General features: G+C 37.5%; 1 protein-coding gene across 3 annotated transcripts in view; it reads left to right on the forward strand.

Moving 5' to 3' along the window:
- smtnb (smoothelin b) overlaps positions 1 to 19374 on the forward strand; it is a 355969-nt gene extending 336595 nt beyond the window's left edge. For all 3 annotated transcript variants that reach the window (XM_072587983.1, XM_072587985.1, XM_072587984.1), the window contains one exon: positions 11830 to 19374. Coding sequence is in view for 1 of the 3 variants with exons in the window: in XM_072587985.1 (XP_072444086.1) it covers positions 11830 to 11956 (127 nt within the window). In the remaining 2 variants the exon portion in view is untranslated. The remainder of the gene's footprint in view (positions 1 to 11829) is intronic.
- Positions 19375 to 19715: the final 341 nt, after the last annotated feature.

Below are 19715 nucleotides of genomic sequence, written 5' to 3' on the forward strand. Positions count from 1 at the left end.
TGTCTCTCTGCAGACTCTTTTGCCATCCTCGCCACTTGCCTTCCCACTCATTTTTATGTCATCCATAAATTTGGTTGTAGTACATTCACTTTTCTTAGCTAAGTAATTAATATGTATTGTAAATAATTGTGGCCCTAGCACTGATCCCTGTGGCACTAGTTTCAGGTAGCCATCCTGAAAATGCCCTCCTTATCCCAGCTCTCTGTTTTTTATTAGTTACCCAATTCTCTGCCCATGCTAATATACTACCTCCCACACCCATGGGAGGTAGTATATTAAGTAGCCTAATGCGTAGTATCTTATCAAATACCTTCTTAAAATCTAAATATATTACATCCAGTGCATCTCCTTTACTTTGCTCATTATTTCCTCAAAAAAATTTAATATATTTGTCAGGCATGATTTCCTCTTCATTAAGCCATTATGACACTGCTTGATATTAATATGTACTTTTAAATGCTTTGCTATTACGTCCTTTATAACAGACTCTCACCTTCTCCCAAAAACAGTCTTTAAACCAGCTGGCCTAAAAGTTACTTGTTTTTGTCTCTTTCCTTTTTTTAATAAAGATCTTAAATTGCCTATTTTCCAGTCTTTTGGGACTTTTCCAGAATCAAAGGATTCTTGGAAGATTACTACCGATGCATCTACTATTTGTGTCGCTACTTCTTTTAATATTCTAGAATGCATCCCATCAGGTCCAGGAGGTGTATCGCTCTTTAGCCCCATTAGTTTCCATTTGATCATTTCTTGCTATGGTACTATTTCCTTCCCATCCTAACAATGCTGCCCTTTTCCTGCCTGCCCTTCTGAGTTTGAAGATGATGTGTGTCAAAACCATCAGTGTACCAGCTTACCTGCCTATTCTATTGAGTGTCCTGCCTGCCGGTGGACAACTGCCATGCAATGAATATCTCAAGCAAAAGAGAATTTAACCATCACCCTTGACATTCAATGGCCCTATCATCACTGAGTATCCCATGAAAAACATTCTAGAGAGTTCCATTGGACAGAAACCGAACTGTACCAAACTTAGAAGAGCAAGTCAAAGACTCGGAATTCTTGAGAGTAATTCTCTCCTGACTCCTCAATTCTGTCTACCATCTTGAAAGTACAAGTCAAAATGTGGTGGAATACTCTCCATTTGTCTGGATGAGTACAGATCCAACAATACTAAAGAAGCTGAACACTACCCATGACAAAGCAGTGTGGCTGACAGCCATCTGCTACCTTAACCATTCACTCCTTTCTCTATACAATGACCATCTTACAATATGCACTGCCATAACTCACCAAAGTCCTTTCATTGGAACCTTCCAGACTCACAACCTCTACACCCAGAAGGATATGGACAGCAGGTCTATAATACACTATAGTTCTCCTCCAAGCCACATATTTCTGAGTTGGAAATATCCTGCCTTTCCTTTATGTCACTGGGTTAAAATCTTGGAATGTACTTCCTATCAGCACTGTGGATCTAACTACACACCAGGGAGTGCAACAGTTCAAGACCTTAGCTAACCACCAATTTCTCCAAGGTAATTAAGGATAAATAATAAATGCCAACCACTGACAACTACATTCCATGAGCGAGTTTTAAAAGAAACTCAGTAATTTTGCACCTGATCTCAACTTACATGATGGTGACTTTTGAAGTAAATAAGCTCTTTACCAGGGAGAGGGAGGAGTCACTAATTCTATCAGTGGCATATTTTATGACAAAACAGGGCAGAAAGAATATCAAACATTTCAATTAGCTTGCCTTAAGGTATTTAATTGGTGTTTAATTCTATCTTTCTGTCTCAGTTCTTTTAAATGGTATTGTTTTATCAGAGTAAAGTTTCAGATCAGTTTAATAAATCGTAACTTATATTTAAGAACCTATCCAGGATAAAAATGAGAGGAATTGCCAAGACGTGGCATTGGATTAAAGAGATAATGGGAAAAAAAACAAATTCTCACAGAACCAAGGGTTTATTTTTATGGATAGTAGGTGTTTTGTCCTCATATTCTATCAGTGTATTTTGCCTATTGAATATCAGAATGTCTGAAGTTTCAAAGGATGGAAAAACAGGAATTATATTTGTGCTATTGAAATACTTTAAAATTGAGTTGTAAAAGTCTATAACGCACTTGCCGTTTTAAAATTTCTTTTGTTTTAACACAACACTACAGCAGAAAAAGACTTTAATTTTTTTTAATTAGTCTGTTGAAAAGAAAGGAAGTTAATGATTTAAATGGAAAATTTAAACTTGCTACTGAATGTTTACAACCTAGGGCCTCATTCTCAAATAATTTATCTTGAGGTCGCACTGGAGTTCAAAGAAGATTCACCAAGCTGTTATTCTAGAATAGAATATTTCAACCGTGAAGACAGGTTGGATAAGTTTGGGCTGTTTTATTTGGAACAGGGAAGGTTGAGGGTGTATATAAGATTGGGAGGGGTATGGACAGGGTGAATAGAAAACAGCTGCTGACCTTAATTGAAGGGTCAATAACAAGGGGCATATTTTAAAGTGAAAGATAGGAGGTTTAGGAAAATTTGAGGAAAATCTTTTTTCATCCGAAGAGTGGTGAGTGTCTGGAATGCACTATCTCGGTTGGTCGTTGAGGCAGGAAACCTCACAATCTTTAAAAAGTACTTGACTGAACACTTGAAGTGTCCTCAGTGTCGGACTATTGCAGGTGGTAGTGTATTTTTGGCAGTGAAGTCTTGATGAACCGAATGGCCTCTTCTGTATTATATGTTTTTGTGAGATCCTTATTTATATTTCATCAGAATATGAGGATGGGTTTGTTTCTACATAGCGACTAATTGCTGTTGATAAAGACATATTTCTGCATAAAATAATTCAGTTATATTCTTCCTGCTGATTATACAATCTGCTCTGTTATATAGATGAACATAAAACATTACAGAAGCAGTAGGTTATTTGGTCCCTTGAGCCTGTTATGCCATTCACTAAAATCCTGATGATCTGATTGTGACCTTAACTTCACTTTCTTGTCTGTCCCCATGATTCTTGACTCTCTTGTCGATGAAAATCTGAATCTAGATAAGCTGAGCTGGATAATCATAAAAAGTAACCATTTGGGTTAATAGCAGATGTTTGCTAATGCTCATGGAAGCATTTTAAGGTTCTTGAAAATCTAGGAGAGATGTTGTAAAATGTCAGCATGAATCAAGATCTGAAGATGATTAAAAGAAAATAACAGAAACAAAGTACTGCCAGGATTAATAAAAAACACTCTGGTTAAATAATGTAATTTGATTTAATTTAGACCACATTATGGCAAAATACATGTCTGTTAAGTTTACTGTACCAAATTTGTACTCTGGTTAGGATGTCATTCCAGTCTTTGTACATACAAGTAGTTTGTAAACCTGTGTCACAGAGGCATGTAATGATTCATTCAGTGACTCAATATGTAAAAAAGCACTTTAAAAAAACAATGTTTTTGTTTAAAAAGGACAAATCAAACTGAGGGATGAAGGTATAAACAGTACTATAACAGCAAAAATCGAGTAATTTGCAGTTGGTTCTGCTATAACATAGTAGTATTGGTCTCAGGCAGAGCTGTGAGGAGAGCTGTGAAAGGCTTCAGAAGTACATAGGTTGAACTAATGGACACAATAAACTAGTGCACACATGGCAATTCAGATTTAATGCAGAGAAACTACAGATAATATGTTTTGAGAATGAATTGTAGTAAAACTGTGAAGGGAAGGATGCAGAAGGGGTGGATAAAGAAGGAACCTGGAAATTCAAATGCTTAATTTCCTGAAAATATGAATATAGATAGATAAAACCATGAATATGCTTGTCGCATTTTAGGTTTTATAAAGAGTAAGTGATTAATTTGTAGATGCATAGGCTAGGCCTTACTTATAACACGATGTGCTGAAATGCATACAGTATTATAAGAACAATAATAAGTCACAGAGTAAACAGAGCAGGTTGATACCCATAATAAGATAATATAGTTATGAGGAAAGATGTTCTAGAAAAAGGTTTAACAGAGACTTTTGCTTGTTTGACCCTATATTTTGTTTAGGTTATAATGATGTCAATTCCAAATTATCACTAACAGTAGAGAAAACAGAGCATTGAGAACAGATTTGGATGGTTCTGGTGAAGAAAGCAGGCACTGACCAGTGTCTCTTTCTGTGCTGTAGAGTTTTACCATTCTGGGAACACCGCTTTTAAAATCAACTTGCTCTGTTCTGTGTGCAGGATGGTAAATTATGTTATACTAACTTTCTTTAAAATATCACAATTTGAATAAGTCCAATCCAGCAATAAAAATTTGTCTGTCAAACATTGCATACTGTCAATGATGCATTAGCTTCAAGCTAGGTTACATCATAGCTTGGCTTGAATTTGAAATAACAATGGGGGAAGGGGTGAACTAAGGTTTAAATTAATATAGAAGTTTTGTTTGTGAAACAGTATGCATCTCCTTGACTACTAAACAGTGTATCAAACTGAAGTTTGATATTGTTAATACTGCATTCAATGATTGTGTATGTTTTATGTGTTTCTAAAAAATTACACGTTAGGTATTTCTGTCAAGAAAATTAACGGGCATCTGTGAGCTATTCCAGCCTTTGAAGGTCACTGCCTTTGTAGGCTGTAAACATTGACTTTTTATGGTATTTTTTCTGTGAGGCGATGGTCACAGTGTGCCTTTGACTACTGCACATAATGACTTTAAAAGGAAGGTTGCAGTCATAGTAATGTATTTCCTGCCAAAAATAAATTAGAAGGATTTATCTATTTAAGTACTGTGCTACTTTCTTAGGCTTTTGTATCAACTGCCTGTTTTTATAAAATGGGTAAAAGAGCATGGTTATGTCTGCTCAGTTGATGGGGTAGAAATTTGTATCAGGCTATCTTAGGCTCAAACTCAGAGCTGTGCAGCCAGCATACACCTAATTATGCAGACTGAACAAAGAAATAAAATTAGTGGAGCTCCTCGTTATTAGAAATTAGGTGAACTCCACTACCAGTCACACTATTTATTTGCAGTCTACCTAATCAGAGATGAGAGAATCATAGGTTTCTATTCCAATTTAAAGTTAATCACAGTATCAGAAAGTATACTTCAGCTGCAGATAGCTGGCAGACAAGTTTTCAACATGGCAGGTCAAATAGAAACTTCAAGAACCCACTGTTTCTTTGATGTGGCATTCACTATAGCATACTTCATTCCACCATTTATGGTTCCATAATCACAGTCTGAACCTGTAACTATCCTCACTATTATTTCTGTCATCTCCTCACATTTCTGTAAGCCTTCAATGCCCCAGCATCAATATTTCATATTAATAGAATAATAATGTAAAGTTGTTGACAGTTGGGAAAGTGCAATACTGAGGGATATCCTGGGAGTGACAAGTCTTGAGGCTCAAGGAGGTATCCTGTACAACATGTGTCCACCTTGCACTTTTTTTCTCCTCATCTTCAGCATCCATTCATCTATCCTAGCTTATAATTGACACTTAAGGATACTGATTGTTCTCTTCAAATTCAGCTGAAACAAATATAGTATCCCCGTTGATTTCCTTAATATCTAAAAATGTATAAATCTAGTTGTTGGATATACTCAATGACCTGGTTTCCACAGCATTCTGTGGTCGCAAATTCCACAGTGTGATCACTCTTTGAATGATGAAATGTTTCCTTATTTAGCCTATCCTATAGCTTGAGGCTGTAACTCCTGGTTCTAGACTCCACACCCAGGGGAATCCTCAAAACAATAGTTCCCTTACCAAAGAAAAGATGTATTGTCATTGGAGACAGTCCAGAGACAGTTTACTATATTGAACTCAGTTATGGAGGGATTGTTTTATGAGAGAGGTTGAGTAATTTGGGCCTGCACTCATTGAAGTTTAAAAGAATGAGAAGTGCACTTATTGAAACAGGGTCCTTAATTGGATAGATACTGAAAGATTGTATCCCTTTGTGGGAAAGTCTAGGACCAGAGGGCATAATGTCAGAATGAGGGGCCCTGCATATAAGACAGAGATGAGGAAGAATTTCTTCTTTCAGAAGGTAGTGAATCTGTGAAATTCTTTAATACAAGGGGCTGTTGAGGATAGATCATTGTGTAAATTCAAAGCTGAAGTAGACAGATTTTTTAATCATTATGGAAATCAAGAGAAAGCGGGATCATCAAATCAGCCATCGTGTCACTGAATAGCAGAGCAGAGCAGACTGGATGGACTGAATAGTCTACTTCTGCTCTTATGTATTATGATCATTCTGTTAAGTAGTTAGTTACATTAAAGATAATTATAAGTAGAATGAACACTAATTTATTTTCTAAACCAAACTTCTTAACTCAAATTCCCTTCTCCACTCTTTTGACTTGCATCTCCAATACTCAAGTCAGAGATTTACAAAAAATAAAAGATTATCCAACTGGTGTGAATACCACTTTAAATATTTGCAGAAGACTGATTTTTCAGTCCAGTTCCAGCAAAGAAGTCAAATCTCCAAATATCCAGTTCAACTAGACATTGCTAGCATTTTTAAATATAATCACCTTGGATCAGAACTCACTGTTTGCAGGATTCTTCAGCTGTAGAGTTTTGTATTGAAAAATCCATCTCAGGATCTTCTCAAATTGGAAATAACAGAAGTTCAACTCACTGTTCAGAGACCTTCAGTTGACATGAGTTTCAAACTCTTCAGCCAGTATCCAGAATTTAAAAAGAATTCTGCTAGAAGGAGATATTCCCAGGTCAGCACCCACCAGATTGTTCTTAATATAAGAAAAAGCTTTAAAACCCTGCTTGAAACAGAAACTTGCACCCAATCTACTCCTTCCCACGCCCTTCCCCAAATTAAGTTCTTGTTAACCTTTCTCTCAATTTTTTCTCTCAGCAAATTAATGATGTGGCCAGTTACCGAAAGCAAGATATTTTATCTGAAATCATCTACCATTGAAACCATTCTTTAATGGACCATCAAGCATACATGAATATAGTATTTATTTAGGATTTTTATTCAAAAACACATTAATAACTGTAAAGCAATCTGTACCACTGTACCTCATGCTGTATAAACTCTATTATTGTTCATTATATAAGGTAGATTTGCTGTAAACACCCCCTTTCCAGGTTCGGATCTACAGGGTCTACTTGGTCCAGTGTGGTTGAGGAAAGCTACTTGGTAGTCTGACAAGATGTAGTTTATTACATAATAGCACCTATATGCAAGTTACATTAATATCATAGACATTACTACAGAGAAAAAGAGAAAGATCCTGAAGATAGTGCTTACTTCTTCAACATTATTACAGTGGAGCCTTAAGACATTCCTCAGTAATATCTCTTCCCAACTCTGTATACCCTTATACAATATATCATCACAATACTGATAAATCTTTTATAGACTTAAACAGCAATCTTCTTCAGAGCCTGAATGACACAAGCTTTAGCAAGGAATCTAGGACAATTGCATGACAAGTCCAGCAAGGCCTTTCTTGATGTCGGGAGTGAAAAGTTGCATTTTCCAAGAGTTCTGCTAGTTGAATTCATGTTAGGGAGGTATGGGAGGCCTATCCATGGTGATCTTTACTCCTCATTATCACCCTTATTATCACTGAAGGTAAGCTCATTAATATGTCGGTTCCTATTTTACCATGTGCTAGATAAGAACTCAAGAATTTATAACATGAAAGTCACGGACCTTGACATCTGACACATTCTAGTCTCTGCATCAATCCATTTGCCGTGCACTTCTGCATTTTAATGCTGAACTTTAGAGTACACCAGCACCTTGCATTGCAGTGCTGCTGTAAGGATACTTTGCATTCAGGGCAGCTCACAAATTTGGACCAGACTACATCTGAGGCTTGCTCACTCGCTGTCCTAGTTCATTCACTTACACTTACTTGGATGTTCACAGCATCTCTGCCTTTCCATATCTTGCCTTTCAGCATAGACACAAGGCCAGGCAGATTGTAATGGGTGTGAGCAGGTACCAGTTAAGGGAGTGGACATGTTGCTGAATGTCATCATGCTATGTCACGAATAGCCCTGCACTACGTGCCAGCAACTGATGTGACAGACATGTGCTTCACTCAAATGTCCATGTCTTCAAGTTGGAGTTAAGTAGCACTCAGTCACATCAAGGGAAACTCCTTTCAGTCACAGAGTCCCAGCACAATCAGTAAAGGGCAGCCTCCAATATAGGTCCAAGGGCTTGGAAACAGTTGGCCAGTGACTTAGGTTGATCAAGGTCACGATCCTTGGAGTCAGTGAGGATCCAAATGTCAGGCATCCTACCAAACATGCTGGCTCTTTTTGCCCTTTTATAGGGGTTAACTGAAATGAAAGTGGATGGCACCACCATTATTCTGGTGCAGGTGAGAGAAGGATTGTGAGGTTTTCCAGTGTTTTCTCCCACTTCTATTAAAATAAACTAATTTCAGGAAAGATTCACAAGTTTTATATTCAATTACTTTTTGATTTATTCCCAAATTATTCAATGATTTTCTAACATTGTTTTATAAAGCTAGCTGTTGTTCCTCCCATTGAAAGGAATAAAAACCCAGAATTTATAGCAAAACATTGTAAAATTGGACATATGGTTGGTTATTTCTGGTAAGTACAGCTTCAGATTCTTATTCTTTATTATTATTTCATTCTTATTGGAAGGTTTCAGTAGGATTTCAATGATGCTTATGTGCAGTGTCTCAAATATACATATTTATTTTATTTATTGTAGGACAGTTTCATATCAAGTATGGTCTTTTAATTTGCATCTTGTCCTGTCTAGTCACAACTCTTTACAATGTTCAAACTCCTAATGCATTGTAAAAAGACTGAATACAAATGAATCAGTATAAATGCCATTCTCACAACTGAAAATTCCGAAACTGTATCAATCCAAAAACCAAAGGATCACATCAAATAATATTCTATAAGAACTTGTCTGAAACTAAGTTCAAAAAGTTTTTAATATTTTAATTTTTGACACAATGGGCTGGATTTTGAACAAAGGGTGACCAAAGTCAGCAGTGCAGAAAATGGCTGTGGGTGACATGTCAGGTTACTGAACTCGCTCACCTCCCGGCCATTTTTAACAAAGTATGTTGAATTTATAACTGCTCTGGTTGTGGGTAACTAATTAAGAATCCTGCCCACACAGACTGGAATTTTTGAATTAACAGGTAGGCCCACTGAAATGGTTCAAACAAACCAGTGAAATGGAGCAGGATCCTCCATATTTCTTTATAACAACACCCTCCTACCATGGTAGGTATGACCCTTTTCAAAGTTAACAATTTTGAAAAAACTGAGAGGACATCTCTTCTGTGCCTTATCTGCATTATCAGGCAGGTGCAGGGCCTCTTTTCATCCTTCAACTTCTACTACCTGCCTCCCACCCTTGAACAATGAGCACACTCCATGTTCATTAGTTAGCTATTCTTTCAAAATTTGCAGCTTGTGTTTCAAACTGATGCTGTACAGGGTCAGGACCCTAAATTTATCTTGATGTAGAGGTTCTATTTCTCCATTTGGATTTAGAAGGTGATTTTATAGCTGATGTCCTTCCTATCATTAACCCTCCCCATTTATCTGCACCAAGACTGTGACTGATACATGCTGATTTGGCTGCACCACTAACTGAGATAAGGGTGAAGTAGTATGGTCAGTGGTTGTGGTGGAGAAGTAATAGAGTTGGGATTGTCAGGAGAAAGGAGGAGACAAAGACTGATATCATTGGATGATTGTAGCAAGACACTTGAATGTGGCAGGATCGGAACATGAATTATTGACAGACAGGATATGGAGAAGGGTAATTGACCAGTATTGTGGCAATCCCAAGTAAAATGAGAAAACCCAAAAGAAGAAGAGGTCCCAGTCAAGAAATGGAAATCTGACCTAGTCACAATACATGGGATCAAACCTGTAGCATCTGAGCTGTTTGAAATTTTGATGCTTCCAAGTTTAAATGTGGTTCAGGAATTCAGTAGATGGTATAATAGTTCCCCTTAATGTCATGGTTTGAACTGAATTATATTGGGAGCATTGAAGCTAATCATTAGAAACTAATTGAATTGAATTAGCTTTATTGTCACATGCACTTGAATGACTGCAGTGAAAAGTTTGCAATGTCACTACATATGGTGCCATATTGGGTACAGTTTACCTGGGTACAGATACTGAAGTATTTGGTATAAAATATAAAAAGAAATAAGAATAAAAAGGAACTTTTAAAAACTACTTAATTTGCAGTCCTTCCACCCCAATACATGCCAGCATCTAGCCTCTAGAACGCATCAGACCAAGTCTGCAGACTACACCGGGCTTCAAAGGTCAAGGCCTCACCTCCAGTCCACAAAGGGCCTCAGCTCCCTGTGAAAGCCTCCGTTCCAGAACTCGTCTCCTAAAGTCATGCCTGTTTTATGTTATTCAAAGTAGTGTTTATATTAATACCATTTAGTCTGGCTGCTTTTATTTGGCACCCAACTTGTAGACCAGCCAGGATCAGAAATCCTCGCTAAAATGCTGCTATTAATTCAGGAAAAAGCACTGAATTCTGCAAGTAAAAGTGCCTTCCATTTTTTTTCCTTTTGAGTCATAGTAGTACAGGCAGTGAAATGGCCACAGATTTCATTTGAATAACAAGTTTCCTCATAGGGTACTAAAACTATTTGCCCAGTTAATCAGGAAAACTGAATGCACTAAAAGAGGCATGTTGAACAGAAATATCCATTGGTCTGACATTTCTTGATATAAACTGAATTTGTTTTCAGGAAATGAAGATAAATTCACCTCAAGGTTTTGTTTCTAGGATGTCCTTTCCTTTCATGGTACTAATAAAATGGTAGCTATTAATTACTCTGAATGTTGAACTTCTAATTCAAGTCGGTTGCCAATATTCTGTCATTTATTGACTCAAAGTTTATTAAATATTTCACATAAAATATTAGTTGGCTAACACACTGGCAGTAGCTGTCCCTTTATCCATTTTGATCATAATATTACCTCCTTCGGCGCAGTTTCCAGTTTTGTCTGATTTACAGCTCTATGAAGTGCCTTGTGACATTCCTCTGCTTTAAAGGTGCTTTGTAAATATATATTTTTGTTGTTCTCCATTTAGGTGTACAGTCCCAAACATTTAGATTTTCATCCTAACTAAAATATTATTCCTGGTATTAACTTAATGATGGATTTTAAAATATATTTTGTCTCGCTCCATTGATTGTCACCAGATAGTGAGTTCAGTTAAGATTAGTTCCTGTTTAATGGCTATGCCTTTATCGTTTCTTCGTTTTCTATTATTAAGGAAGAATAACAGAATGAATGAGCATTCTGTTCGAGTATTCTGCAGGATTGTATAAATCCTTTCCATCTGCTATTCTGACATTGGCAAAGACTCACGGCATTGTGGCTCAGTGGCTAGCACTGCTACTTCAGAGCACTAGGTACCTGAGTTCAATTTCAGCCTTTGATGACCATCTCCCTGTATCTGTGTGGGTTCCCTCCCACAGTCTAAAGATGTGCAGGCTAGGTGGATTGGCTATGCTAAGTTTCCCTGTAGTATCCAGGGGTGTGCAGGCTAGGTGGATTAATCATGAGAAATAAAGGGTTACAGGGAAAGGGGAGGAGATGTGGGTTGTTCTTCAGAGGATTGGTGTGAATTTGTTGGGCTGAATGGCCTGCTTTCACACTGTAGGGATTCTATGACCATCTTGAATGATAGATAATGCATGGCAAAGTTTTTTTTTTAAAATCTACTTTCACAGCATGTTACGATCATAAAGCATTACTTTGGCGTAATTTGCTTTATCTATACTTTCTCATTGCAGACAAATAGCTTCCTGTGATCCCCTGATTGAAGTAGAGGATATGATGATAATGGGCAAAAGACCAGATCCAAAGTGTGTCTTCACGTACGTGCAGTCCCTGTATAATCACTTGCGAAGGTACGAGTAACCAGCCCTAGAATATGGAAGCCAGAATATCTTGAGTTTCTGTTTAAACAGAATATCAGTCCACAGCATGCTTGTGTTTTTAGATAGTTGTCAGAAGACATGTATATACTGTGTGCTGCATTTGCGCTGTAGGATTTTATTTCTCTTTCTGCACTAAGACAGGATGAAAATGCCAGGGTAATGAGTTGTCTACTTTGTGTATATTATAAAACCATTGTATATGACCCTTTTTAAATTCTAAATCAAGAAAAGAAACTATAAATATACTGAGAAAGAACCTTCCATACAATATAATTGTCTGCATAAACATTTGCAAATAAGCACATTACAGCACTGAATTAAGGTCCTTGGACTTCTCAAGACCTTTTAAAATTGATTTTATTTGATTCTAATTGATTGAAATTATATTATGCATTTCTCTTCCTCTCTCCCTCTACTTCTGTCTCTCAAAACAATAAAAGAAGGCAGTTTCAGGATATGTGGTAGACCTGTTTTGTCTCACTGTGACATTTTTAAGTAATAATTCTGCATCGTGTTCACTTTTGCAAATTTACTTCTATATTGTACCAAATGTGCCATTGGTGAGATAAGAGGAAATATGTACATCATGCAGTCAGAATAAAAAATATAATATTGCTTTCAACAATCAAAATAATGGATACATTTAATAGATATTCTAATAATGAGGACTTTCCTATACATTCGAGCAAAATAAAACCAGTATATATCCAGCTATGGAATTCATTTGTCCAAAGAGCCAACCACATTTTGCCACTATTGAGATTCAAATTCTTAAGTTATTAGCCTCAATCAAACAGTGCTACTTCGGAATAACAATAAACAATTCAATTCTCATTATGTCCTCAGCTGATTAAAGATGGAGTTATAGTTTAGGAGTGCTACAATTGGTTTTAGTGCTGAGGAAGAAGTGAAGAGTATTACCAATTTAAGTGTGGGAATGGAATGCTTGCACTTTGCTGTGTTGCCAGGTTACCTTGTGTGTGCATCAGTATGTTATTACGTCAAGGAAGTTTACTAGGGGAGATATAGGAATGTTGCCAGTACCTATGGAATCATACCCCACAAAGTATCTATGTTTAACAGAGGAGAGGAATTGAAGGTGAACGTCATTGACTTGTCCATGTGATACGTAAAGTGTGCTGAAAGTGTTTCCTTCTCTTTCACAATGCTTAAAAGCAAAATATTAAAGTGTTCTCAATGTGAAAAATTGAAGGGTAAAATTATCACAATGGCTGTAATCACTGTGGTTCAGACACTATTGTGTTGAGCAAGGGATAATAAGATACATGGGAGAAAAGCTTTTTTTTTAGGTTTCAAGTAAAGTATAACAGATAGTCAAGCTGGAGAATTCTATAGAGCTGCACTCAGTTAGAAGATGGGTCATCACCTGTACAGTGAAAACTTATACTTCCTAGGTTTGGAACTAATATGTTTAAGTATGTGTTTATTTAGAAAAAAAAACTTCCTTCTATTCCTCTTTTGCCCAAAACGTCGATTTTCCTGTTCCTCGGATGCTGCCTGAACTGCTGTGCTTTTCCAGCATCACTCTAATCCAGAATCTGTCCCCATACCAAGCTTTCCAAATTAAACAACATTAGGATTCTGAACCAAGCTGCTTCACTGGGAGAAAATGTTTGATGTGTTATTAGAACGTTGGCCGAAACACAATAAGAATACTTAGCAGTCACTTACAGTTTCTTGGGGGATTTCTGCTGATCTTCTGCCACATTTACCGAAAAAGGTAAAGTCACCATAGACTTACCACACCATAGGGCTGCTTTCTTGTTACAGAGAGACAACTGATGATGGCTTAACCTGAGGGTCACCATGCCTCAAATGAGGGACAGGTTGAGAAGAAAAATCCTTATGAAACCAAAAAGGTTTCACATCTAACCATTTTGTTCACTGGTCATCCAGGCTCTTCCTGAATCTTATGCTTTTTCTTTCTCTACATATTTATTGTCCCACTGATTGGTGGAGGCAGATTCCCACTTAGCATCTTGGTGACAGACATTATTACTAGGATAGTGATGACTAGGAGCAGGCAGCAGGAAACCTTATTCACATCCAATACAAGTTGAAAAATGCAATGGTTTATAACTCTTTCCTCAAAGTATAATGTATTTTAAAGGTTAGTGCTTGAACGGGGAGACTCATTTGCTTTGGGACAAACAAATTTGCTTATTTTCATAGCTTTGGAATCCTGCGCTCTACTACTGCTGCCTCCACTGTGCACAAGGCATCCCCCAAACACTTCTTCCTGCTTTTTCACTTTAGCTGGTATAAAAGTGGACTGCCCATTTTCCTCCACTTTTCATTGTTGATTGTGTTATGGCACCAGATTTTCTGGTTGGTTAACAGCCTCAAAAAGCCTAAGGTAGCAAGATAGCCGATGCCTTGTATAACACTACTATGAAAACAACTCGGGGGTGGGGAGGAAGTCAGAGTGCTGGCCATGTGTCTTACTTATGTGCACCTCACTTGCCAAAATCACACGTGGTCAGGAATCATTGGTCTCTGAAAAGAGATCTGACAATGCTGCACTCAAAACATTAAGAAGAATAGAAAATACCTAGCAGATCTAGCAGAATCTATTGGAAGAGAAACAGAATTGGTGGCCAGGATTTGGAGTTCTTTGCCCTATGCATAGGGTGGGCAACTTCAGGGTTCAAGATTAGAGTGGTGCTTGAAAAGCACAGCAGGTCAGGCAGCATCTGAGGAGCAGGAAAAATCAACATTTTGGGCAAAGCCCTTCGTCGATTTTTCCTACTCCTCGGATGCTTCCTGACCTGCTATGCTTTTCCAGCACCACTCTAATCTTGACTCCAATCTCCAGTATCTGCAGTACCCACTTCTGCCTAACTTCAGAGTTCATTAACACCCTGGTCTCACCAATAAGAAAACTCACAAAATCAAGAGACAGTTACAGTCTTAAAGTGCTGACTAGTGAACTTGCCATCCAATCAGGAGCCTTGCTATTGAAAACCTGCCATGCCTGAGACTGCCAGCGAATCAGAGCCTGGTAGCTTTGAAGATTCTTGATGGAGAACCAGGCTGTGAAGCCATGATGGTCTGCAACAGAGTAGATGAGGACCACTTAATCAGGGTTGAAAAGTGAAGGGTGTCAGGGAGTGAGTCAGAGTAAGGATTGGAGTGGCTTTTGGAGGCCATCCTCTTGCCCCATCCCTATCCTCCATTGCCAATGATTGTGATGGATGGAGGTTCCCCAATCTCTCTCTCTCGCTCTCTCTGTCTCTGTATACACACACACACACCCCAGATTGGCTTTTTAGTCAGGAACCAGCCAGTATCCTTGCATGCTCAGAAGACAGTTAATCAGATCAATGGTCAGTTGAAATCCTAAAGAAACCCTTAATTAACCAATTAAGATAATTAATTGGTGGCATTGTGAGAAGGTTGTGCAAGGACCTTCACACTCAGAATTTATTTGCTGACGTTGTGAGAAGAAGATCAGTATCTCTCTGGGGCCAATTCACTCAATTATTTGCCCTTCATACCAATTTAAGGGAGGGTAAAATCAAACTAGTGTATAGTTCAATGATCTTTAATCAGAGCTCAAACAATGTCTCTGAATCTGTTTGAAACACATATTGAACTTTTCCACAGAGACAGATTGAAAAGATTAGTGATGTCCACTTTAGTCATAATAATTGATGTTATAAATTGATATCCATGAAGATACAACAAACATTTTATGTTATTACCCAGTCACTAGTTTGTTAAACAATTATTCTTTTTAATTATGAGTATATTCCCTTTAGTCTGCTGATGCTGCCACAAAAGAGGGGGCAGGTACATGTGTTTTATAATCAAAGTAACTTTTCAAATGCATTAACAAGAGAAAATTATATTTGGTGGTGTGCTCATTTTTTTCTTCACATCCAATTAACCAGAGAACAACCATCACATCACACCAAAATAAATATATTTGTACACACACGTGTCAAGTTAAGATTTCTGCTGCACTGTTATAGAGGGTCACATCTCTAGCACTGTTAATGTAAGCACAAACTGCACAGGTTTTTAATTTCATATGACTTGAAAACTGCTCAGTATATTACACTCTGCCAAGCATATTGTATGAGTGTGTTATTAAAGAATCTTTGCAGGGGAAATTGGCAACACCTTTTTTACTGTATCAGTATAGTGCTTAATGCCACATTTAGCTTTTAAAAGTGCAATGTGTCTGTATGTAACCTGTATGAAGAAAACTGCCTCATGTACTTCTGTGTATCTGTACATTATTCCAATGTTTCCTTATTAGAGTTAGCATTGAACTTGCTGCAATATTTTTTATTAGTTTAAATGTTTAATTTTGCAAATGTGGATTCTTTATCCTCCCTGTACTTGAGATGGTGAGAAATTCTTGGTTTAGAAATCAGTTTTTAACAGTCTTCAGCTTTGGGTGGAACAGCTGTAGCCTTTGATCAACCTTATTTCCTCTGGCACCCCCTGACCATCCTACAATAATGGCTGAAACTTCATATAGGTGATCAGGGTCCAGCCTGCCAACTGGGAAAGGAGGCAAGTGAAAGTGGGAGGGAATTGAATGGGAATGGGAAAGGGAAACAACAGATAGGACAGGAGGGTAATTCCTAGTGTCCTGTTTTTCTAAAGCTCCATCCTACCAACATCACAATGCTTGATTCACGGCACTGACCATCCCCTCTTCCAGAAACCCACAAGCAATGCTGATACAGTTTGTTTACCTGGCCTCTTGCATGGCCTTCTCACTTGGTGAGTCTTCCACCTGGTGCTGAATAAACAGCAGCAGTGACAGGATGAGGTTCTGAAAGTGGTAGAGTTCTCACTTTCTGCTCTCTCTGTGCCCTACCCCTCTATTTTAACACGCTAAGTAGATACTGTAACACTGCTTCTCACTTTCAGGTTTGTGGTATATAAAATAACATTCACGTTGATGTGTGAGACCTGCTCAAAGGATTTAGTCCATAGAAAATTGCTTATAAAATATAGGCATATACAAAATGCAGGTCCACATGTAAAGGTGGCCCAAAAAGGACATGGAGCTGAATGTTCTCATTCCGACATGAGAGCTTTGGAGATAGGGGGTGCTGAGTTGTGTGGGGATAGCTCCTGAATTCATTCTGCTGAGACAGGGAGCTAATTACCTTGTTCAGGCCCTATTAGGAGTAATTTTACAATATTGCTGGCGCTTTGTCACTAGCAAAGCTGTTCCTTACCATGGCACAAGCCTGTCTGTGACAGTGTGGTGGTTCGTTGATGCTGGAGCCCACAGAAGGCCACAATTGTAGCCATTCCCAAATAATCAGAGGGTTTTGCCCTCAACCCTGTGACAGTACCAAGCTTGATTGTGTTTATGCCCACTCTACTATGAAGGGTGCTTCCGTGTTGAGGCACTTCTACCATCCCTGATCTACCTTAGTAATCTACTGAGGCTCCAAAGCTGCTGACCCTTTGGGGCTGCATCACGAAGAGCCTACCAGATAAAGTATACAATTAGGAGACCTCCATGAACATTGCACTGCTGGCTTTGCCACTGAAAAATTTTATCTTGACAAATTTTTAACCTTCTGTGCATTATCTGCTTGCGTCTCTGATTTACAGCACTTAAGTTGTACTTCCTTTTTGAAATAAAGAAAATACATTTTTGACTGCCATATTGGATTTTTCACCTCAACTGAAATGTTGGCTCCAATTTTTTTTTTGGAAATTCCCCTGATTTTGTTTTTCTGTCATCACATTGCATGATGTAAGCAGATACCTATTCAGTGGTAACTATTTGCATTTAACATCTAGACCGTGATACCTACATTCCATTGATACTGGTGAACAGGAGGTTGAAATGGAGATTGGAACTAAATAGGAATTTGGAAATTTTGGATACAAATTTTATAACTGTGCTGCCATTGGTGTCAGATGAGTTTCGGCTGATCATTCAACTACATTTATGCCATTGCTACTGATCCAATTTAAAGGTACTCCTTTTTGAAACAATGGATTTTAGCCCATTGGTACATGGAGGATAATTATTGTTGTAAGGAGGAAGACATTATGTTGAAGGTTACTAATGTATCTAAAGTGTATGAAGGGGAAAGAGTTCTAGGCCCTGACTTTCTGGACGCAACATGTAAATTTGTGACACAGAGGAGCATTTTCACAAACAGGCTGCAAATTGACACACTTTGTAAGAAACGTACAATATCTGCTCCACTACATAGTTTATTTTAGAGCTTGAAGTTCTTTGTTGGTTTGTAAAATATACTTAGAGATTTTAATTGAAATGTACAACAAATATATACATTGCCACGTTACTAACTAATTACTTGCAGTACACACTGATACACAAAATTCTGGTGCAAGCACAAAGGTCTGGATGGCTTCTTTCTGTGCCGTAACATTCTGTGATTCTTGGATCATGGACCCATTTTACTTTGTAATAAAGTGAATCTTGTTGCTGGCTTGTATTTACATGAAAGGTATTTTAACATTGACAGAAATTGTTTGCTGCTAAAATGTCTTAATTCACAGCAGCCATCCATTCACTTCAAGCAAAATTTAGTCTATTCCTGTAGCTTTTAAGATATTCATAGTACCTCATTATCTCTGGCTGACCCAACATGCAATGCAAGCTGAATGAATTAAAGAGTAATACAAAAACAGCAAACCTTTACTTAATGCTGAGTAATCAGAATTTTCCTTTAGAATTGCATTCATTGCGTGTTTAGCCATCCATGATAAGTTACCTCTGGGAAGATCATTTCAATCTTTTGTTTTTTTTAGAATACCACATGCTCATCAAGGTGGGAGTGTTAGAGTTGAAAATTGGACATATTCCAATTTTTGCAATTGGTTCAAACATTACCACGTAGATATTATATCGGTTAGATGCAAATACATTGCCAATTGCATTGTCCCATATTGAATCAGTGCTTCTGAGCCTGACAATCACATTTAGATGAAGATTTGATTTCACGCTATTTCTGTTCAATTACTTAGGTAGTTTATCATCAGTCACAAAGTGCAGGCTTGCCCTACTTCTAACAAACTGGTTTATTAAATGACATTGCTAAACTCAATTTAAAGAGTACAACCACACATTGCCTTATATGAAATTTGAAGTCTGTTCTCTTTGTAACTTGTGAAGCAAATTAAAATAAATTAAATATTTTGTGTTTTATTTCAAAGAGCTCACAGCGTGACCATATTTTTGCTTGTACTACATTGAGGTATGTGTCAGACAGGCCTGACTTTACCTTCAATGTCATGTATTTATGTATTTTTCAGGCCATATCACCATTGTAATACAGTCCATATTTTTATGTATGCATTTTATAACTTGCCTGTTTTACACAGTATATGCAGATATACAGAAATGTACTACAATAAAAAAAATTTGCAAACAAAATGATTGTGTTTCGGCTGATCTCCATTTCCAGTTGTTTTATTTTCCTTTATCTTTGGATGCTTTTGTTCCCTAACCCCTCTCTCCTGACTTTTTGTCCATGTCAGACCCTTTCATAAATTCCTCTCTAATGATAGAAGCATTAGAGAAGAAATACCTTGCAGTTAAAGAGCACTTTATATACTTGAGTCAATTCTAATCCAATTTATGTTTTTGCAACTATCACTAGTGTAGGCAACCACAACAGTCGGCCTACATACGATGAGATTTCACAAACAACAAAATCAATTTGCTGATAATTTTTTCAAATAGCATTGGTCAAAGGAAAATGTTG

This window comes from Chiloscyllium punctatum, chromosome 17 (assembly GCF_047496795.1).
Source record: "Chiloscyllium punctatum isolate Juve2018m chromosome 17, sChiPun1.3, whole genome shotgun sequence".
Taxonomy (NCBI): Eukaryota; Metazoa; Chordata; class Chondrichthyes; order Orectolobiformes; family Hemiscylliidae; genus Chiloscyllium; species Chiloscyllium punctatum.